Raw genomic sequence first — 21,580 nt, forward strand, 5'->3', positions numbered from 1 at the left:
CTAAGCAGATGAGATGTATAAAGTGATATGGCTAAAATCCCAGTTAGGAGAGGTGAAAGGTTGGCACTGATATAAAGCTGATTTTTCAATTTGATAGTGTAAGGAAGATAAGAGCTTTAGGGTTTTTTCTGTTGCTTGCTTTTCTTTTTTCATCCTAGTCTGTTGAGGCCAAGCATACAAGACAAAATGAGGGACGGTAAGGATATATAACTGAAGACCAGTTTGGGATCCAAATGTGTGAACTGTTCTGTGCAAGAGTGCAGCCCAGCTCAGAATCAGGACCCATTTACTCCACTTTCAACAGTAACACTCAAACCAGGGTAATTTGGGAACCTTGTCTCTTGTATTTCCCAGCAAGAAATTGCAAAATATTCTCTAAATAGGAACAGCTAGTGAGCTAGACTTGGATAATCAACAAAAGAGTACCAGAATTACTATCATAATTCTGCAAATAGCATCCAGCTTTCTTCTTTCCGACAAGAAAACCTGAGAGCTTATATAAACACAAATAAGGTTGGGGGGGGCAGTCACAAATCAGGTATTCAAAAGCTGAATCACTGTTCAAGAAACTTGTTTTTTTCTCTGTTGTGCACACCATCCTTATGTACATTAAAGATTGTATGTAAAGTTATACAAACAGTTCAAGATAAAGAAGTCAAGTTCTTTTTCTGGACAAACATTTTACCTTCTTTTCTTTTAGTTTTATGTTATTTCAGATTGCAGTTAGCACAAGATAAACAATAAGAGGTCACTGACATAAGTGCTATACCACTAAAATATAATTGCCTGCAACAATAAAATAAATCCTAATGAGGACAACTCTTGTCAAGGGGAGGTTGTCTTGGCAACAAAGTTATCCAGAAAGACAACTTTTCCTGTGGTAGAAGGTGATGAGAATCAGTTGCCTGGCAGATTTGAAAAGTATAAAAGCTTTTCAATTGTTCGAAGCTATATGTATCAGGAGTCGAGTGAGATAAGGGAAAATGCTGCCTTGCTGAACACAAAAGGACCTAGTGACTTCCAAAGAAATGCTGAGTTAGAATAAGGATATTTCGTTTAAACAGGAACATGTTTAGATTGCCATGCTTTTAAGTAAAAGATACAGGTAGTCAGAGTCTCTGTCTCACGTCTTCTTTCGGTGTCCAAGGATTAAATTTGATTTAAATCATACTTTAAGTTTACTTTTAAAGCATACAATGTGAAAGGATATTTTTGACTTCTAGTGAAAGTGAGGAAGATCAGAGCGGGGCAGACAGGAGGGCAGTGAACTCGAGCTGTCAGGTAGGAACACAGTAAAAATATCCCCAAGAGAAAACAAAAGGTGCCAGAGCCAAGGGAAGGAAGGACAGGAGTGTGCACTCCCTCACGGAGCTGGTCTCCCCTCACGGTATATGGTAGGTGGACAAGAAAAGACACTACCTAGTCCCATAGTATTTTTTAGCTTTATTTCCTAAGAAAATTAAACTTTGACAAACACACTTTATGTCAGGGCAGGAAAGGTTATGTCTCCCTGCGTCTGTCTCCTCCACTTCAGAAATGTTTAACTTGCTGTAACTCGCTGGCCTGTTTCAAACAAACTGGCAAGTGCCTAGAAATCTCAAGGATATGACCCCACCCATGTCTTCGTAATTGGATGTTAAACATTCAGATGTCCAAATCCTGTTACCAAGGTTGCTAAGCAATATTCTTAACAAAGTTAAGCTCTTATGAAACAAGATAGAAAGAGTTCATGAACAAAAATAAGAGATCAGGATTTGTGTATAGTACTTAATGATCTTGAAAAGGAATAGTTTGGTAGCAATGCAAAATAGTAAGATAGCTTTTACCAGTAAAAAATAAAATTGGTTCCCAAAAAGTTACAGAGAGTGCTCACGTTACTGAATAATAAAATGGCAAATGAAATTCAATCTGGATAGGCACAGACGTGCACCCGGAGAAGAACGATGCAAAGGGTACATACTGGATGCTGTACTTCACATTAACCACTCAAAGGCAAGTTGGACTAACTACAAACAGTTACCTGAAAGTGTTCAATACTCAAAAAGGCATGAAAAGTTATATACACAGAAATAAAGAAGAAAACAACTTCTGACTGTATGAATGCATAGCGTGTTCACAACTTGAAGAGGTTTCCATTTAGCATATGACAAAAATAATATACTGTATCTGTAGGCTTCCACAGAGAAGAAGGATAATCACAGAAAGGTCATGAAATGGCTATTATACATACAGAAATTTTCAGCTTCAAAAAGGGATGATAGCATAGAAAGACATAAAACAGTTTTGAAACAAACGGTGTGGAAAACGTGAATAGAATGATTTGACACTATTTCTCATAGTCGAAGAAATAAGGAGAAATGAATTCAAAGGAGGAGAATTTTTTCCCACTGCATAAAGAAACTGCAAAACCCTGTGCCACAGAATGTTTCAAAAAACAACAGTAAAATGTGTTTAAAACAGATAAATATTTAATAATGTTTGTTGGACATTTTTTAAATGCATGACAGATAGGGATATAATAATAGTCAGAAACTTTAGCAGTAAGTTAAGCTGCTACAAGATGGGCGGGTGTATCAAACTAGACCTTCTCTGCTCTTTCACTCTCACTCAGTTTACTCTTGCCCACTTCGTCTAACCTAGTTCAAAGATTCTCATGGTCCAAACCATATTATATTAGAAAAACAGAATAAAAAACACTACTAGGACAGTGAGAGACCTTATGCTCTTGCTGAAGGAAAGAATGAGAACAATGTCTATTCAATACATCATAGAAACAATATGAAAAAGAGATGTTAAAAATGCCATAAAAAAAAATATTCACAACTCCTGGCTGTGAAAATAAAATCCACTTTCAGTAGTCTCTTAAATCTCTGTCATCTCAGCTGGGTTAGGCTTTGACTGAGACTATGTTAGTAATAACAGCTTTCCTGTGTAGATTCTCCAATGTCTGTTGAGAAATAAATTCCTGTTGTAACTTTGATTTTTTTATTTTTCTTTTTTAAATGAACACTAATCACAGGACAACTCTATTGGAAACCAGGCTTAAATCATCTCATGTTCAGGGAATTAGAATCTCTGGTTGAGTCTATATATTGACTGGAAACACAGGAAAAAATTAAAATGTTCTTGCTGGAACATTTCTTAATTCCAGTGACCGACTTTGCCAGGCAAGTAACATTCTTACATGTAGCTTTTGTGTACATGCGTGTGCATGTGTGAGTGCACTTGTGTAAAGTTTATGCAGTCAAAATTTTTTTAATATGTCTCTAGAGTTAAGCCTCTACCTTTAAATTTGTATAAAGAGAAGATATTGGGTAGCTGCAGTTTTTCATGAGTTTCTATAAAATATTTACATCCCCTGCAATTTTTTTTTAATTTATTTTTTAACAGAAACCACTGCTTCAGATCCAGATAAATGTTAAGACCCTACCAAAGGCAAAAAACTGAGCAAGCTTTTAACTATAGAGCTTCTGCCAAGGTCTCTTCAGCAAATTATGTGCTTCTTTAGATTTACTTACACAGAGAAACTGATGGATGAAAGACAGCACAAAAAGGTATGCAAGAACATCAGAGTAGAAGAGAAACAGCGTAGTGCAAAATACAGGCATTGCATTCTACATGAAAAGCAACTTAAAAAAAAAATGTATTGAAATGCAAATGAAAATTCTTATCCCACTTCGAAAGCAGTCAGTATAACATCTGGTATCAGGACGCCTGCCGGACACTGATGGCATCGTTGGAGACTGCCTTCCAGCTCCCACATGCCCAGCAGTTAGACACAGTTTAGAATTCAATACTTAAACATGGTTAAAAAAAGATTAAGACACAGGCTTTTTTCCTGATCGTTAAAACTAAAGACTACATCACTACACAAATTGGTCTACTACTATACGTGGAGCATACAGATCTCTCCAGCGTTTCCAATGCAATACACTGAGCCTTTTAAGTCAGAGATAGGAGCCAACAAAGCCATTGTTTCAAATACAACAAGAAGTCTTTAAATCAGTGTCAGGAACCCCCTCTGGAAAGGAACAAATATAAAACTTACTTCCATTTCATAAATGCAGAAAAATATGTTAAGCACTGGTATATTCTGAATAATTTAGCCATCATATCATCTCATTTTACCCAACCTTTACCCATCCTTTATGCGAAAAAAATGACAACATGTAGGGTAAAAAGGCAGGAGGTAATAAAAAGATAAAACTGAGGTCTTGTATTACACTATTTTAGCTTCTGGAACCTTTTACATATGACAAAGTCTATGAACATTCACATAATTCACTTCCAAAGACTTAGAATGTGAGTGTCTTGTGGGAACTTTACCAAGCGATTTCACTTTTGAAAGAACATACAAGGTACTTATAGCATTTACTTTTAGAAAAATAAGCAAAAACAAACAAACAAACCAATGAACAAGCCCAAGTCAACTGAAACAAATGTGATAATTCACTTTTGTTAAAATGCAATTCAGGTTAAATAAATCGAACTAAATATTTATGGCTAAGAAGGTTTTACAACACATCCTACGTAAGCAAGATACATAATTCTTTATTTTTTCCACTTTGCAAAGCTCTGCTATAGAAGACAATGATATATTTTAATGAATTTTGGAGATACAGTTTTAGAATACCAGAGTATTTACTTACGTAAAAGGAAAGATTCAGGAACCTTTCCAAAAAATTTTTCCCTCAACTATAATTAGCTCAAGTACAGGTATTTTCAATTATATGTGCAATGACTTACTTCACAGAGCATAACAAATGACTGATGAATTCAAAATTAAACTAGACAGAAGATACGATACTGGCTAGAGTACCTTTCTTATCATACAAACCAAGATATAGCTAGACATCATTTAAGTGTCCAATCCTACTTGCACTGAAGTTCATAGAAGAACTGCAAAAAATACCAAGTGACAGAATGGCACTCTGACAACCGCAAACAGCAGCAGTTACCTATCACAATAAGGAATACCTAACAGCAGACTATTAAGTGGGCTGTCATGCCCCTGAAGCCCCCCGCTCATGAGAAAATGAGCTCTGCTCTGAGCACAAGGCATTGCTGTGGAAATCCAAGGAAAAATCCCAGGTCTTCTTACTTTCTTGCTTTGAGACACAAAGTAGCAAAACCAAGCCTGATAACTGCATCGTTACCCCTTGAGTACACTGAGGAAAGCAATTAAACATCTAGTAATATTCAGACTCTTGCAGTTATTGGTAGCATTTGTCCTCCCATCTATGGCTAGAAAGCTAAGGTTTCCTTCAAAAATATGATTGCCTGTTATGCATCTGTCTCTACTAATTCTAAATACTTCTCTCAAATCCAGCCCCACAGGCCCATAGCTAGACTCAGCAAAACTTCTTTACCAACATACTTCTAAAAAGATATTTTGGCCTATAGCAGGCTTTACAGTTAAAAACACGAATCAGAAGATAAAGCTAACTGAACAAATTCCATCTCCAAATCTTTTTTCCATTTGCAAAGTGGCAGTTTGAACACTGCCAATACAATTGCTAAATGATTAAGTTAAAAATTATATGCAACTGGAATGGCTTAGTGACAAGTTATTTGTGCAGAAATCTATAATGTTACTGCTTAACACCTCAGCACAAACTTTACTAGCTCTTGTAGTTACACTGCATTCATTAGTCTTATTATTGGTACTGGATGAGAAAAAATTTGATATAAGCACAAATGAAATCTAATAAGCAATTTCTAACATTGTTTTAGGTTGTTGCAGAAGGTGACCTTCTACATTAAGATATCTTTACTGGTTTTAAATATACTATTAAACAAAAAGTTCATATGGAACAGTGTACTAAATAACAAAACCTAAGAAACAATATAGATCTGCTGCACATACTGAGTCAAAACAGAAAAAAAATTACTCCTTATACAGTTGTTTAATATACAAAAAATAAAGCCATATGGTATGAGAAACTTTCATTTAAAAGATATAATTCAAAATCTCATGTAAATAGGTAGGTATTTCGTTTTTAAATACTATAGATGACTACTATAATACAACAATATTTGCTCCAAGCAGGAATTAAATAATCAGAACCTCAAAAATATCAAATTATGGATAAAGATCCCACTGAACTGGAGCATGACAGTTGCCTATGGACTTGCGATAACAAGTGATTATGTTCAGCATGGCAATAATCTAAGAAAGTAAGATAAAAACTTGGTCTTTCAGAAGAAATTTCTTAAAACTACTGAGGAATCATAGCTCGCATATCATAAGCTAAAAGTGACGTTTTGGCAAAAACAGCTAATCCTTGGATGCACCTGCGTAGTGAACTGGAGCAAGGAAGAGATTTTACATCTATCTGTACAGCATATTGATGAGACTAATGATCAAGTACCAAACGCAGTGCTAGAGTCAACATGGTAAAAAACTTCAGAAGTTCTAAATGCTGCAGCAATGGCAACAAAAAGTATTCAAAGACCAGAGAAATTAGCTACAGTGAAACACTTAAATAGCTCAAACTTTTAGTTTATCAGAAAGATCTTATGAAGTGTAACTACTTTGCACTGGAAGAAAATACCATGTACTAACAGATGTTGAAATCAATAATAGGTTATTGTCAGACAATAATAGATTATTATTAGACAAAGGAGGTAATGGGGAGTAGGAAGGGACCCCAAATGGAAGCAGTAATCAAACTCAATTCAAAAATTTGTTGAAAATAAACAAACAAATAAAACTTGCAATGACAGACTACCAGGAGAAGTGATAGCTTCCTCACATCTTGACATTTTCATATCAGATTTGGATGTGAAACATCCAAATTAGAAAACACACTTTACTCAAACAACTTATTGGACTCATTAAAGAAATAACAAGCAATTTGTAATTCTGTCAGAGGTCTGAATGTACTTTCTGGCATTAAGAACTATGAAACTAACTAAACACTTCTGCATAACAAGCAGTTATAATGACACCGATATTTAAAGACATTATGTCTCTTTATCAGACATAATTATGAGTTACTCCAGTTACTCCCATGTTTACTACACTAATTCTGTTGAAATTTCTCATGAATTATTTTTATTCTTTTTATTTTTTTTTAGTTAATTTTAACACCAGACCTACTAAATAGGGGTGCATTGCTTAAATGCATATTTAAAAATTGCAGCCAGAAGTTACTGGAATATCAAGAAACAGAATTAAGAACAGGAAAAGCATTTTTCTCTGATATGAGTTTTTTCACTTGCCCACTTGGCAGTTGGGCATTAAATTATCAAGGAAAAATAACAATCTCAATGAGAGTTCAGCAGCATAAGGAGTCTAGTCTGGAGAAATAATAAGACAGGAAGACATGACTGAAGGATGAGCATTGGGAACGGGAGACTAGAAATTAGTACTGGAATGAGCAGCTAAGCAGCAGGACAGGAAGAAGTCTGGAACTTAGAATCAATGGAGGGCATTGATTAAATAAAACTTAATATTTTGCTTTTTGCTGAAGAGTTAGGAGAGGGTATTAATCACTTCAACACTATAAACTGTGATGATATCAAGTTTTGCTTGTTTTTTAAGGGCAGATGACTGAAGGCATGAAGTGCTTGCTAGGTGGCAACAATCATTGAAGACTTTTTCCCCTTACTGCTTTGATTCTCAGATGACACTGATACAAAACGTTCAGGAGAGTTAACAAGGAAAAAAAACCTTTCATGTCCAAAACATACTATCAGAGTTATGAATGTGTAAAAGTAGTACTTACTTGGTATGTGTCCCAGAGCCTGATGGTACACCGTAAGGGGACTTCTCTCATCAGCAAGTTATTCATCCAACGGAAAGCAAATTGCAAGTATTTCACCTCATGCTGATCCAAGTGCCTATGAACTTGTTCTGAAGATAGAATAAACAGGTATTTTAGTGCAACTGTTCTGCAGTCCATAAATATCAAATGCACTGTCTGAAAAATAAAATACTTTTCCCACACCAAGCAGATAAAATTTGGTGGTGCATACACATTCTAACAACTAAATGAAATCCAAAAAGTAGAAATGACGAGTTAAACATTACACTGGATTTAGTTTTCTGCTTCTAGATGGCTTAAACAACTAAACAACTGTTCTCAGTTGTGCTATTTTAAATTCAGATTAAGGTCACTACTTTACAACATACCACAAAACAAAATATACAAGGTTATAAAGTGAAATGATTAGTTACACATATCATAATTTATTTCTTAGGCTATAATTTATTTACGGCAAGACTACAGCCAACATGGTCTGCAAATATCATAATGTTTTTCAAAACTAATGCATTGATAATAAAAAGGAGACCATAATAAGTAACATAAAAATGCAGAGAAATATTTATGTTTTCCTGAAAAGTACACCTGAAGGATGCATACATGTTAGAGAAAAAAAAAAAAGTGTTATGAGACAAGGAAGAATTCTGGTCCATTACAACAAATATTTAAGAAATGTTTAAGATTAATGTTTAAGAAAGAGTATGCAAATTTCAGTAATCTGCAGTTTAAACAATTTTGTAGTATAAGAAACAAATATAGATTAAAATCTGTACAAATCAATGATTTTTAAAGTATTACTCACATGCATTGTATTTACTATGTCATGTTTACTATTTGAAAGCTGGGATAATCACCTGCATGGGTTATTTCTATAGCTAACAGAATTAATATATCAGTGTGGCTTTTATACGTCAGGCAGAATTTCCCCCCCAAAAAAAATCAAAGACATCCTGTTAACAAGTTTTAGCTAGGAGGCTAAAGTATTATAACAGCACAATGTAAATTACAACTACAGCTGACATACAAAATATTAATGTCTATTTTGGATGAACATATGATAAGGACTCTATGTTAAGGCCTGAAGAAGGCCTTATTTCTTTACATAATTTCTTTACGTAACATATTCTTCGGAGATTTTGCTACCCATATCATCCTTCATCCACATTCACAGAAAATTTGCTGCTAAAACAGTGAGTACAAGCCAAAATTCCAAATTTTTCATTTCACATTGCTCAGGAAGAATTAAAAAGGCACTAAAAAAAACAAATGAGCAAAAAAGTCCCAAGAGTACAGTAGTACTGTCACAAGGAAACATTGCATAAAGATTAAGGTAGCAGAAGTTAAATCATACATTACAGCAGCTGGTTAAAGACTTTTGGAAAACATCTGAAGCATTTGAATCCTTCTGACCAAACACATCGGTAGTCAGTCTGCACAACCAAATTTGCTTCCTAGGGCCTCTAGGTTGAAATAAGTCCAATAGAGAATAAAAGAGGGCTCTGAACATGCAGCACAAACCTAGGGAACAAGATGTCATTCAAGCCAACTACAATTAAATTTTAGCCTGTCTCTACAGGACTGTAAGTGGGTCTAATAATACCAACCTAACAAAATACTACTATTAGTTATTTAAAACTTTGTCAGACTTTAAAGGCCTAGACTGAAGTTATTCACTCAATTTTTTCTCAAGACAGTTTGTGTGTATATAAAAAAATTTCAGCCAATATGGTACAGATGTTTCAATATGGAAGAAAGTAGTAAAAACCATTCTGATATTAAAAACAATCAGTGAGCTTTAAAAAAAAAAAAAAATCACAACAGCAACAAGAGGTCACACCAGAGGCCATCCAGTGCAACGTCCTGCCTCCAGCAGCGGCTAAAACCAGATGCCTGTCTAAGCGTGTAAAGCAGTGAGGTTTCTCCAGCACACTCGCAGCCTCTAGTTAGCTGTGGCTCAGGGACCTTCAATCAGACCTGGTATCTTTTTTCTTTAAAGTAGTATCCTTCTTTACATAAACACAGACAACTATATATAAATCTTTGTGTACTTCTTACAATTATCTGTTACTTCTCCTGTGAACTTTTTAAAATTGTAATTATATATAAAGATGCGCAAACCATCTTTAATGATTCTCTTCATTTCTACATGCAACCATAACCAAGCAATTAGAAATTGCTGCAATATAATAGACTGAACTACTACTGCTACAGGATGTGAAAAGGTAGAGAACGAGGGCAGAAAGGCAATGACTGTGTGCACTGTTAAGTGATCTCATCAAGCCCTGAATAACCCCTCTCCTTCTCAGTCACTGTGCATACAGGATAAGTACTACTGCATTACCATTGTGTATGGTACCTATAAACTTGCATTCGATACTTTTTAAAAGGAAGAACGGTGTGATCCATGTTTCACTGTCCATAACAACCTCCACTTTTCAGTCCCAAGACCCAGTGACTAACTTCCATCTTTTCTCTACAAACCTAACATCCTCACATCCTTCCTTCCTGGGCTCTCTGCAAGCTCCTCAGCTCCCGCGCTTCGAGGATCTAGCCGTAGCCGACCCTCCAAAAGGAACAGCTACCTGCTGCACTTACTCTGCAGCCCCTGCTCAGCAGCATTACTAATTTGGGTCACTTCCTTCTCCATCAACAACTGAGCTGGCAAACGTTGTGGAATTCTGCACGGCTGCAGACCGCTGTCCCTCTGTAACATGCTGATGAAGCAAGTTTTCAGCCTGAAAAGTTATGGGAAGGAGGGACAGACACGGCAACCACATATGCCCTGTTACCTTAGAGAAACAGACTTAAAAATGGACCAAGGCAATTTATACCTAGAAGTCCACATTTTGAACACAGTACAAGCTTCAGTGGCTCTTGTATTCTCATTTTCCACATGGCTAGATGCCTTGCATGCCTCACAGCCACTAACAGCTATTCAGGCAAAGTGCAGAATTACTGCCATGCATCTGCCTTTGCTCAGGCAAACTTACCCCAAAGTTATGCTGAAGCGAGATACTATGTTAATGTTATTAAAAATATCACATTTAGATACCTATATTACAGACTACTAATTAGATAATCCACTACATCAAGCAGGATACAAAAAGTCAGTATTTTTTTACTGAAGCTTTAACTCTCAAATACTACCTAACATTTTTGTTCTTCACATAGCAGAAACAAATCTCACTTGATTACTCACAGCTATTTAAAGTAAGTAACAAAGAACTATAAACTGTGTCAATTGTGATATTTCAACTACAGTTTTTAATAGCCTTAATGAATTTTTTTGAAAGTTGCTTTCTACTCTATGTTGAAAAATAGGCTACTAAACTCTATGCATTATATACAGTTGATATAAAACTGGAATAGAAAATGCATTCACTGAAAAGGCTCATTCTTTCTACTTTGTAAGTAATTGTGAGTAAAAGCTATTTTACTGATAAAGGTAATTTGGAGAGTCATAATTCTAAATTTAAATTTTCCATTTCACTGGAAATAAGTATGTATATGCAATGAACAAGCAACAGATACAATTACTGTCAACTTTCAGACTTCAAGTATTTTTCATAAAATACTTATACTGCAGTTTCTGATAATAAAATTATGCTACTGTTTTTTAAAAAGATAGTCCTTATAAAAAAATACAAAAAGAATCAAGAATTATATTTAATACATTTCCCAATAGTTTCAACAAATCTATACACAGAGAAAATTTTGGTGAAACAGATCTTCTGATTAATATAAAATACATGCATCCTGAAACAGTATAACACCAGAAAAACTGAAGTATTTTATGTATTATATAAAATGCATTTATAATTATTTAGAATTTAAGTAAATTAAGAGGGGAGGGGGAGACCACAAAGCCACAAAACTATATTACTACATGTATCAACTGATAAATCCAAGAGGAAAAACGAAAAGAACCTGCTATAGACTGCCAAGGATTAGCCTTATTACTATTATTATTATGTAAATAGGACAGCACTCACTTCCACAGGCAGATATGCACTAATCTAACAATGGCTAAAAGCTTTTGACATAGGAGAACATTGCAAAACTTCAGGCATGCACAACTTGTACTTCAGCATAAGCCTGTGATTTTACAAAGAGAGAAGCAGACTTAATCTTTTTAGCTTCCATCAACTGCTTTCAAGAAAAATGAGGAAAGTCTGAGACTCTAACAACTGCCTCTAAGAAATACTATGAACCTCCAGTTACTGGTCAAGCACAAGAAACTAGCTACCAGGAGGATGGGAGAATATTGTGGATTATTAATAAGATGCTACAAATTTCTACTGTGCCATTTGCATAACAGCTAGCCTTAAAAAGTAAGTAAGGAAGCATCTCTAAAAATGAGGTGTGTAAATATGACGGATTTGTAGAGTGTGTAGAGATATAAATCTTATTATTAGAATAAGATTTATAAGAATTAGAAATGAGAACTGATATTGAGAAGAATTAGAACTGATTTCAGATGAAGGTATCATTTTCACTACTGTCTTATACTAACATCCAGTGTGACTTGGATCTTTAGCTTCTTAGGTACACTTGACATCCCGAGTCTTTACCACCAAAGTATTGGAGGTCACTGTTCTACATCAACATATTGAGGAAGCCTATTTGATCCTTCCTTTAACAAAAATAAATGAAGAAACAAACTTGTGCTATGGAATAAGACAATTAAGCCAACCAAAACTGTGTTAAGAAAGAATGCATATTCCTAGACTAAAAAAAGAAAAAGAAATTCTACATTAAAAAAAAAAGAAGAAGAAATCCTATTTTTGCCTTGTGTAAATACAGAAAAAAAAGAAATAAATGTATTTCTTTAGAATCAATTTAATCTGGAGTCTACGAACACTAAAACATTCTATTCAATAGTAATTTATTGAGTGGCAGCACAAGAAAGTGATCACAATCTAGACATCCTCCAGCTGTGCATTTGCATTATTTAATATCTGTAGAATACTTAAGATTAAATTTAAGTCTGAGTATAACAAAATACACCTGATTTGAAAATAAATACACCACCTACATTTATCTTGTCCTATGTATACAATCTCAAACATGTATATATTTCCAGTTAAATACTAACATAGGAATTTATATACATACAAAACTATGAAAAAGCTTGTCTAAATTTGTCATCTAAATAAAATCAAATTTGATTAGTATTAACAGCAACACTGTAAAACTTAAGGAAACAGTCTATTGAGCAAATGTGCAATCAAAAAATAAGGCAGCTAAGATCAAGTTAATATTGGACAATGCCTACTATTTCAGTTGCCTACTCTTCCAATATCTAGTAGTTCAGTATTTTCAGTTCTACTGGCCACCTTGGTAATATAGATACAAGTAAGATTGAAATGTTAGAAATGAAATATAAAAAGATAAAAATTGCCATCCTCAGTTGATTAGCTTGTAAATGTTGGCTGCTATTCAAACCGTGGTAAGTAGTAGTTTAATAGAGGCAGACTGCAGCTGGAAGGGAAAAAAAAGCAAAACAAAAACAAAAACAAAGTAATCCTGGAAAGATGCAGTATATCCAAAGTACCCATCCCCCCCGCTTTTTTTTTTTTAATTCCAGATTTGGAGTCTCTGATCTTTTCTAGCCTTGCATTTTATTTTAAATATAGATAGATAATATTTTTCTTCCTTATCTATTTTACCACACGGAATTTTTAAGTGATAGAAATTCTAGAATGTAACCATATATTTGTTTACATTTGTATTTTGGCAATTAAAGGCATTTTGCAAATTTTTGAATTGCTGTTCTGTTGGCAACACTTACTTCACACCTTCATTAAAAAATATACATATTTTTTCCTCTATAACTTTAAACCTATATAAAATGTTACCACCTATCAAATTCTGGGTTTTGAACAACATAAACCAAAAATATAGATAAAATGCTGTAGCTGTCCATATGATTTTGAATAGATATATGATATAGTTGTGAAAGCATCTGTATTGAAAACTGTGAAAAAAAGAAAATAACTACAAGTAATTTACATGAAAAGCAGTAGAAGTAACAGTGTATTTTCTGTTCTACTTGAAAAATAAAATTTTTTCACCAAAAAAATAAATGAAATACACTGAAGATTTTGAGAATGAAGGATGGAAGGGAAGAGAAGAGGAAAATTGATAAAGACATTTTATTAAAAGTTAAACACTCAGCTTTCAAATATTATCCAATAATACAGTTAAACATAGCACAGCTCAGAGATGAAAAGCATGCACCAAGATATAAATTGTCACCTAACAAAATAGAAACCGTTTTCTGTATGTACGTTACTGAGTGTATGTACATGTTCTAGAGGCAGTCCTTGTACAGCAGCGTGCACACAGTGCCTATGTCACCTTCTTGGCTCTGTGCTTAGACACAAGCATAAGAGAACCATGCATGCTTTCTAGTCTTCATTCTCTCAACTGCAAAAAACGGAATGCTCAAAAAAAATCCCCAAAACAAAAACAAAACAAAAAAACACTAAGGATGAATAGCAAATGCATACACAGACAAATCATTGTAGTGAAGTCCATTTTCTTTTTTGAGTGCCACTCCAAATAAAATATATGTACACATACATAAATACACATGTAGCTTTTTTCCACAACACTGTAGATAGCCGACCAATCACTGGATCATGTTACTGGAGACTGAATAAATGCTCGTCCAAGAGAAGCACTATGCACCGAAATGCCCATGGCATTATCCAGCTGTGGCAAGGTATGAATTTAAGCTTTGAATGACCACACAGCAGGTGCAAGAAATAGGTGTTAGTCCACAACACCTCTGAGCTATTGAAGAGCCCTGATCCATTATGAGGGCTCCCATTTGAGACAGGCAACAAGTGCCCTACAGTCAAGTATCTCGTTTAACAGTCTCTGTTCGCAAAGCCAATCCCTTACAACTTCTCATCCACACATACAAACAGATCTTTACCAGCTTCTTTTCCTGTGCAAATAAAATGCCAAAGCATGCTTAACGAAAAGATTTGCAATGTGGCTTTGCCTCTGGAAATCTGAAAAGACGAACAAGCATATTAATTTTAATCAAATCTCCTTCCTAGAAGATTATGAAAAGTTTGGCAGAAAACCCTATAGAAGGTCCGGCATGTCTTGCCGGCACTTGGAACAAGCTAACCTCAAGGTGGCTCATAACAAAAAGGGATGTGACACGTTGCATCGTGACTGGGCTGTATGAAGAAGCTCCACCTGCCCACTACCGGGTTTAAGGCCTTATCCAATAGAGCAGCCAAGAGGGACGTGTGACACTTGTCCTCAGATGGCCGCTCCCTGACAGGAGCGTGTGGCTCTCATGACACCTCGATGCACTGCTCTGTACACGAACAGAGGTCTAGAGCTCCCAGATCACCAAAATGAGCTCTCCAAATAAGAACAAGTATCTGTCATTACTGATCCAGATGCCAAAAGTCAGGTAAAACACATACGCAAACTTGGCTTAAGGTTTGCTGACAGCAGGGGATGAACTGCTGGTCAGTACATTCACTGAATGGAAAACACATAGTCAGAAGGAAAGCTTGGTGCATACCCATTTCAAATGGTAAAGGCAACTCCTTGGTCCAGGCCAACCATGCAGAAACTCATTTTGACACGGAGCCAAGAGAGAAGCAAAACAGCTCTTTCACTAACAGAATGTAATTTTGCTCCATGTTCTGGAAGAAGGAAGATCCAAAATAACCAATTTTTTGCACTAGATTTGATGAGATGAGGTCAGATTTGGGGTATTTTGTATCCTGTGAATCACCATAATCATTTAGGTTTTCTGCAGGATATTACAAACTTATTCTGATGGAGTATTCTTCATGAACTCAACTGTAATTTTAATTTGTTAAAATTCTCAGTGCTATAGCCAGTCTGAAGGAAAATACAATATAAAACAAAAATCACAGTCTGTTGTGAAACAAAAATACTTTCACTAAGATGTTCCACTTAGTACATGAACTAGGCATGCTGAAAAAAGAGATGTGAACCAGTTTCCCTTTTGCAAAGGTTGCATTGCTACTATCAACGTCATTATCTTGAACTGGAAATTGAAGTAATCGGTTTAAAGATAAATCTCTAGTATCTTTTTTTTTTTTTTTCGGTAACAGAAAATGCCCACTACAAAATTCTAAATTCTATGGCTGCAGTGTATGGATAATACTTATCTGCTGGTGAAAGAGAGCAGGTAAATGAAAAGGAATGGAAATGGTAGAATTGGAAGGCGTAGAATAGTCCAGTCCATCAAGATTATATCTAGTACAGACTAATCAGAAGCAATCAATTATTGTGTAAAATATATTAAAAAGGAAGAGGGTAAGAGCATGCAAAGAAAGGAGGAGGAGAAAGAGTTGTATTAATCTGAAACCTTCTGCAATATTCTTGAAGGTTTTATTTTGTATTGCAGGTAAGAACAGTATGGCAAGTGAATTGACAGTATCTGTTAAAGCATAGTATTTGCTCTGGAACTTCTGAAGCTTGCAGCAACTCACAGACTAGCAGTACATTGCATGCAACCAAAGTATAGGTATGACAAGAAAGCCTTCTATATGAAATACCTGAAAAAGTCCTAAAATTATGAATAGCTTTTAAAGTATGAAAACACTCAGTTTTGATATTGAAAAAGTCTATTCCAAGTCCCAGCAGGTGTAAGATGAATCTCTTAAGGGAAAGGGAGTTCATTTTTCATTAGATCACAGGTCCAGCTCATTTATGTGAAAGTACAGTGCCTTGAACATGTGAAAGTTCAAGTTTTAGGTTAGAAAGGTAGGCCAGAGTCCTCATTATGATGAAAACAGTGAGAGAGCACTATTTAAGGTGCTTCTTTTGGTCTTGTTGGACTACTCATGACTAGAGATCAGACATCAGTAACAGTACCAATTTCTTTTGTAGAATGACTTGAGAAAATAAGAAAACAAACAAAAAAAAGGTGACAGCTTATAACATTACTATGATTTTTAAATAAGTAGTAACAAACTCAATCATTTTCCAGTGTTGGACAAATATTAAACAGCTTTTTTTGAACTTACAATTGAAAATCATGACAAATAATTAAGAAGAATAATCTTTCATCTCACCTTTCCATTCTTTCAATTCATGTACTTTAAATGCTAATCAGTGATATTTACACTATCAAAAAGATTATTTTTCCATTCAAGGCATGTTTTAATCATGAGTGACAAAATGCAAGTAATTCATAAGCTATTTTGATTTAATTAGTAGCACAAAAATGTAACCAAAAAGGCAATTTCTTAAACAGCTTGTAGATAAAAATATGTTACTCCCCAAAGAATGTAATACATGATTAGAGTGATATAAATTCTATAACTGTTTTTAGACTTTTCTTTCCTTAGAGCAGTAATTACAAATTTATAGCCAGAAGGGACCATTATGGTCATCTGTTCTGACTTTGTGAATGATACGAAGCATAGAATTTTCCACAGCATTTTCTGCAGAAAGCTTACAGCATGTTCTCTGTTAAATACTTTCAACTTCTATAAATGTAAAATATGAGTTTTAACAAGTCAATAGATATTTAACTCTATTTTAGCAATATTTTATATGTATTTTATTGTAAATATAAAAACATATTAATTGTTAAAATTATCTGAAATGCTATTACCCTAAGAATCTCTGAACAGTAAATAGGTCTCTTAGTATAAGGGAAAGAAGAAAAACAAGTGTATGTCTTCATGAAGATGCAAACAGTTCTTCTTGAGGACAACACAAGAGTAACTCCTCTGATACCAATCCAAAATGAACAGAAAAATGAGCCAACCTCTGCAATACAGCTAGATACAATCTTGGAATTATGGAAGCGTATGTAAATCCCAGAAAGCAGCATACAATTAAAATCAGGATTCTCCTTCCAAAACATACCAAATTAATACAAATTTTATTCAAGGGTTCCTAACTGCTTGCTCTGAAACAATCTTCTGTGTACAATTACTTGTCTGTGGAAAGGCTGTTTCAGAGAAAACACTGAGAGATCATCTGTGGTTTCTTTAATTTGTAGTTTCTTTAAATTTACAGAAATTTCTAAAGTTAAAGCCATTTTATGCTTGCAGACGGTTCTTTCAAAACAACATAAATCCTGGAGTTAAAGTTTTGTTGTTGTGAGTGTTGTTGTCATTGCTGTTTTATTCCCCAGTAGTATGAGGTAGTTTGTATTCTTCTTGGAATTTAGGACAATAGTATATGAACCCAGAGAAGAGATAGGAACATTTAGTCTCTGTAAACAGAGGAGTATTTAAGCAGCCTTTAGTCTCTAAGAGCAATGACCATCCAATATTAGTTCATTAAAGGAGTCAAGTGAAACAAGTAAGTATACTTAACATCTCACATGGGTAAAAACTGGACTGCTGTGATCAACACAGATCTCTTATAAGTATGAGCCTGTCGTATCACTTCTTCTCTGGATTAGAATGAAGATAGCTTCAAATTCTTCTTGAGGTTTTTTTTTTTCCCCCCTTCTCCAAAGAGGAGAAAAATTGTTATTGAGATTTGAGGGCACAATTCAAATTAAAAGGCAAATAAATCCTTTTTCCTGGGTCTGAATATCAAGACAGCTAAGACTGCCTTTTAGTCCTTCTGGACTACCTCAGGGACTTGAACACTGATGGTCCAGAGGTGCAGAGCTGTATATTAGACTGTTTTTTAAAGTTAAGGTTGCTTTTCTCTTCCACTAAATATATAGTGTCTGATGCTTATCTGTAAACAACAACATTAACAAAGCATATATTCCAGCTACATTCTGTATATTTTCACACACCGCAGTGTGTTTCCTTAGTCAGTAAAAATCTAATATTTGAAATGAAAAGGAAAAATTTTTGTACCCTTTAAGCAAATGTGAGGTATACAAAATAAGAATGAAGCGGTAACGACTCAAAATGAAGGATATATGAAGAACATATGATATATATGAAGGCAATAATATAAAAATGTTTACAACAGATAACCCAAATACAATATTCCACGCTCCAGAAGTTTTGATAATTCTTTCTCAGGAAAAAACAAACAAACAAACCCCACTATAATCTACACAGCCCAAGAACGATTCCTGTAGAAGATTTTTATATAAAGATGCTTTTGAAGACACTCTTTTATAAGTGAGTCCTGTCAAGAATTACCTTTGGAAAAGCATGAATGAAAACCAGCTAGAGAATAACGTTTATAACTTAAGCATCCAGAATTTGAAATGACTGCTTTTTTAAAAACATCTGTATCCCTTCACTAATAAACAATGTCCTGTGTTCAGGTAAAAATGCAACTAACTGAAACTGAACTTTGAAAAGTGTAGTTGCAAATAATATAAACTAAATTCTGTCTGTAATTGTGCCAATCATAAATTTGTTTCACATCCTTTCAGTTCCTATAGACTTGCACAGGTGACAAACAGCAGTCACTGAGAATCGATATGAAGAAAAATGGACTGATGCTGTACATTTTGAGTATAATTATGTATCTCTCAGACTTCAGTTGGCACTGTCATTTTCACGCAGAGTAATGTTTTTAATGTTGCATGCATGTGCGCTGCTCCTCAAAGTCTGAAAACATGCTACAGAAATATGTTAGCACTCCCAATTTCAAACAGCCCTCTAGTGTGATTTTCTTCTTTCTGGACCATGCCAATAAAGAAAAGTATTATATCCTCATAATTCAGAAACTAATCTAATGAAAGCTAAGCCAAAGAAAGTGAACAATATGAAGCAATGAGATATTTAAAATATATATATATCGTTTCCATGCCTACTACAAGGGATAATCTCCACTGTCAAATTCTCTTTGTTTTTGTATTAGTCACCTTGATATTTTTAAAAAACAACTGTCATTGCAAAGAAATAAATAAAAATCTTAATCAGTCATCTTAGAGATGATATAACACAGGCACCTCAGTGTGAAGCATGCAACACAAATGAACCAGTTTCAATACTTGAAGACCCTTCCACTTTGAAATACATAAAGTGTACTGCAGAATTATCATTTGAGCCTTTTTTTTTTTAATTCTCTGATGACTATCTCTGAAGGTTCTGTATATGAAAATATTAATCTGACAAAGATAAAAAGTCTTTTGGTTTAAAACAAAAAATAAATATTTCTCTGGTAGGTAATAAACTCATTGAGGAACATATTGGAGACAAAACTATTATTCAGAGCTAAGAATTACTTAGGGAATACTCAGGATCTTCAGTAGTGGCTGAAAACATTTTATTCATGTTTCTTCCTTAATTAATCTTTGCTATTAAACATTACTTAACATCTTTCTAGACACCTTTTAAAAAACTGATTAACATACCAATGTGATCCAATTTTCTCCTTCTGCCTTCGCCTCATCACTAAGACAGATAAACTTCAGCAAGTTTTCAGCTGCAGAATTTGACAGCTAACTGTCCCTTCCTTTAGAGAACAGTTTTGAAAATAAGCTGAACTTAAAATCCAGATACTTTTCTTCCTGTGTTAGGTCAAATGTGATCTGAGATTATTACTCGTGACTTAATTAATTCACTCAGTTTGACACTTACTCTTGATCATGAAGCTTCATAACATAGGTTACAGCAAATTTATATTTAATTAAAAAAACACTGTGGAAAATAGTCAAAATATCGAACTCTGCAATTTCATTACCTCATGGTTGATTAGATTTTTCTCATATATCACGGTGCAAGCATTTGTCTTTTACTGCAGATATCAGATTTCCACTTATATTGTGCCACTGAATACTAAAAAGATGATTTTTTAGAAAAGAAATCATTTAGTTTAATCTCAAACTCATTCATATGGAATGTTCTTGCAAGCCTGGAATCTGTCTGACCATTAGACTGAAAACAGTAAAATGCACTGCCACAATTTCTGTGATAATTAAGATGGCAATGGTGATGTTTCCCTCATGCTATGGTATAGCAACTTCTTGACTTCCGAGAAGCTTTCAGGATCTGTTACAAAGATGAGAAGTTATGTAGAAGCTGAGTAAATAGTGTAAATTTTCTTCATATGCAGTGACTTGGTACTTGACTGACAGCTTTCAAGTTCTACTAAACTTCACTGTTTTCTTAACTGCACAAACCAACTAACTAGATTTTATTGTAATTTATGCAGTATTATATCAAGGATTTCTTTCTATCTAGCTGAACTTTCCAAAAGTGCGGGGAGCTATTAAAAAAGACAATACTGTAACACAAATAACAAACTACCTACTCTAAAGTAATACTGCTTACTTTTGTCTGGTGTTATCCACAAGTGCTGTCCCTGCACACGTGCATCTGTGAGATGAGAATCTCCTGAAAAGCAGGGACTCCTTACGGCTGACCTCTGACTTACCACAAACATTCGATAAAACTCGTTATCATAAGCATGGCTTGCGAGCTTACCAGATATCCTTAGGGAACAAACATCCCTTTGGTTACTTTAGTTCCCAAACATCCTACTGGTCATCCATATTTGTCTTCTGTAATTTTGCAGCACAACATTTTGTTTGAATCTAGACAAGCTCTTTTCATAGTCAAGTGATTAACATGCAAGCAGAGTACACAACTGGACGCACTCCGGCAGGGACTCCACTCCAACATTATCTACCACCAGCTGGCAGTGCCAAGCAACATTGCTCTGCTATAAATTCCCTGTGAAGTTTCAGTCAATATAGCAGTAAAAAGTCAAAATCTTACTTGGTCTTCTACTACACCTAGATTCTTTAAACACTGTAATTTCTTCAAAATTATAGCTTTGAACCTTGCTGATTGAAAGAATGAACTTTGTCAGCAGTAACTGATGGCTTTCCTTTCGAATACTGCACCTACCAAAAGCAAATTTTG

The 21,580-nt window shown here is 34.6% G+C and overlaps 1 protein-coding gene across 5 annotated transcripts in view; it reads right to left on the reverse strand.

Moving 5' to 3' along the window:
- Positions 1-21,580, reverse strand: part of TBC1D22A (TBC1 domain family member 22A) — a 200,173-nt gene that overhangs the window by 75,704 nt on the left and 102,889 nt on the right. For all 5 annotated transcript variants that reach the window (XM_067315862.1, XM_067315871.1, XM_067315852.1 and 2 more), the window contains exon 11: positions 7,731-7,858. In XM_067315862.1, coding sequence (XP_067171963.1) covers positions 7,731-7,858 — 128 coding nt within the window. The remainder of the gene's footprint in view (positions 1-7,730; positions 7,859-21,580) is intronic.

This window comes from Apteryx mantelli, chromosome 1 (assembly GCF_036417845.1).
Source record: "Apteryx mantelli isolate bAptMan1 chromosome 1, bAptMan1.hap1, whole genome shotgun sequence".
Taxonomy (NCBI): Eukaryota; Metazoa; Chordata; class Aves; order Apterygiformes; family Apterygidae; genus Apteryx; species Apteryx mantelli.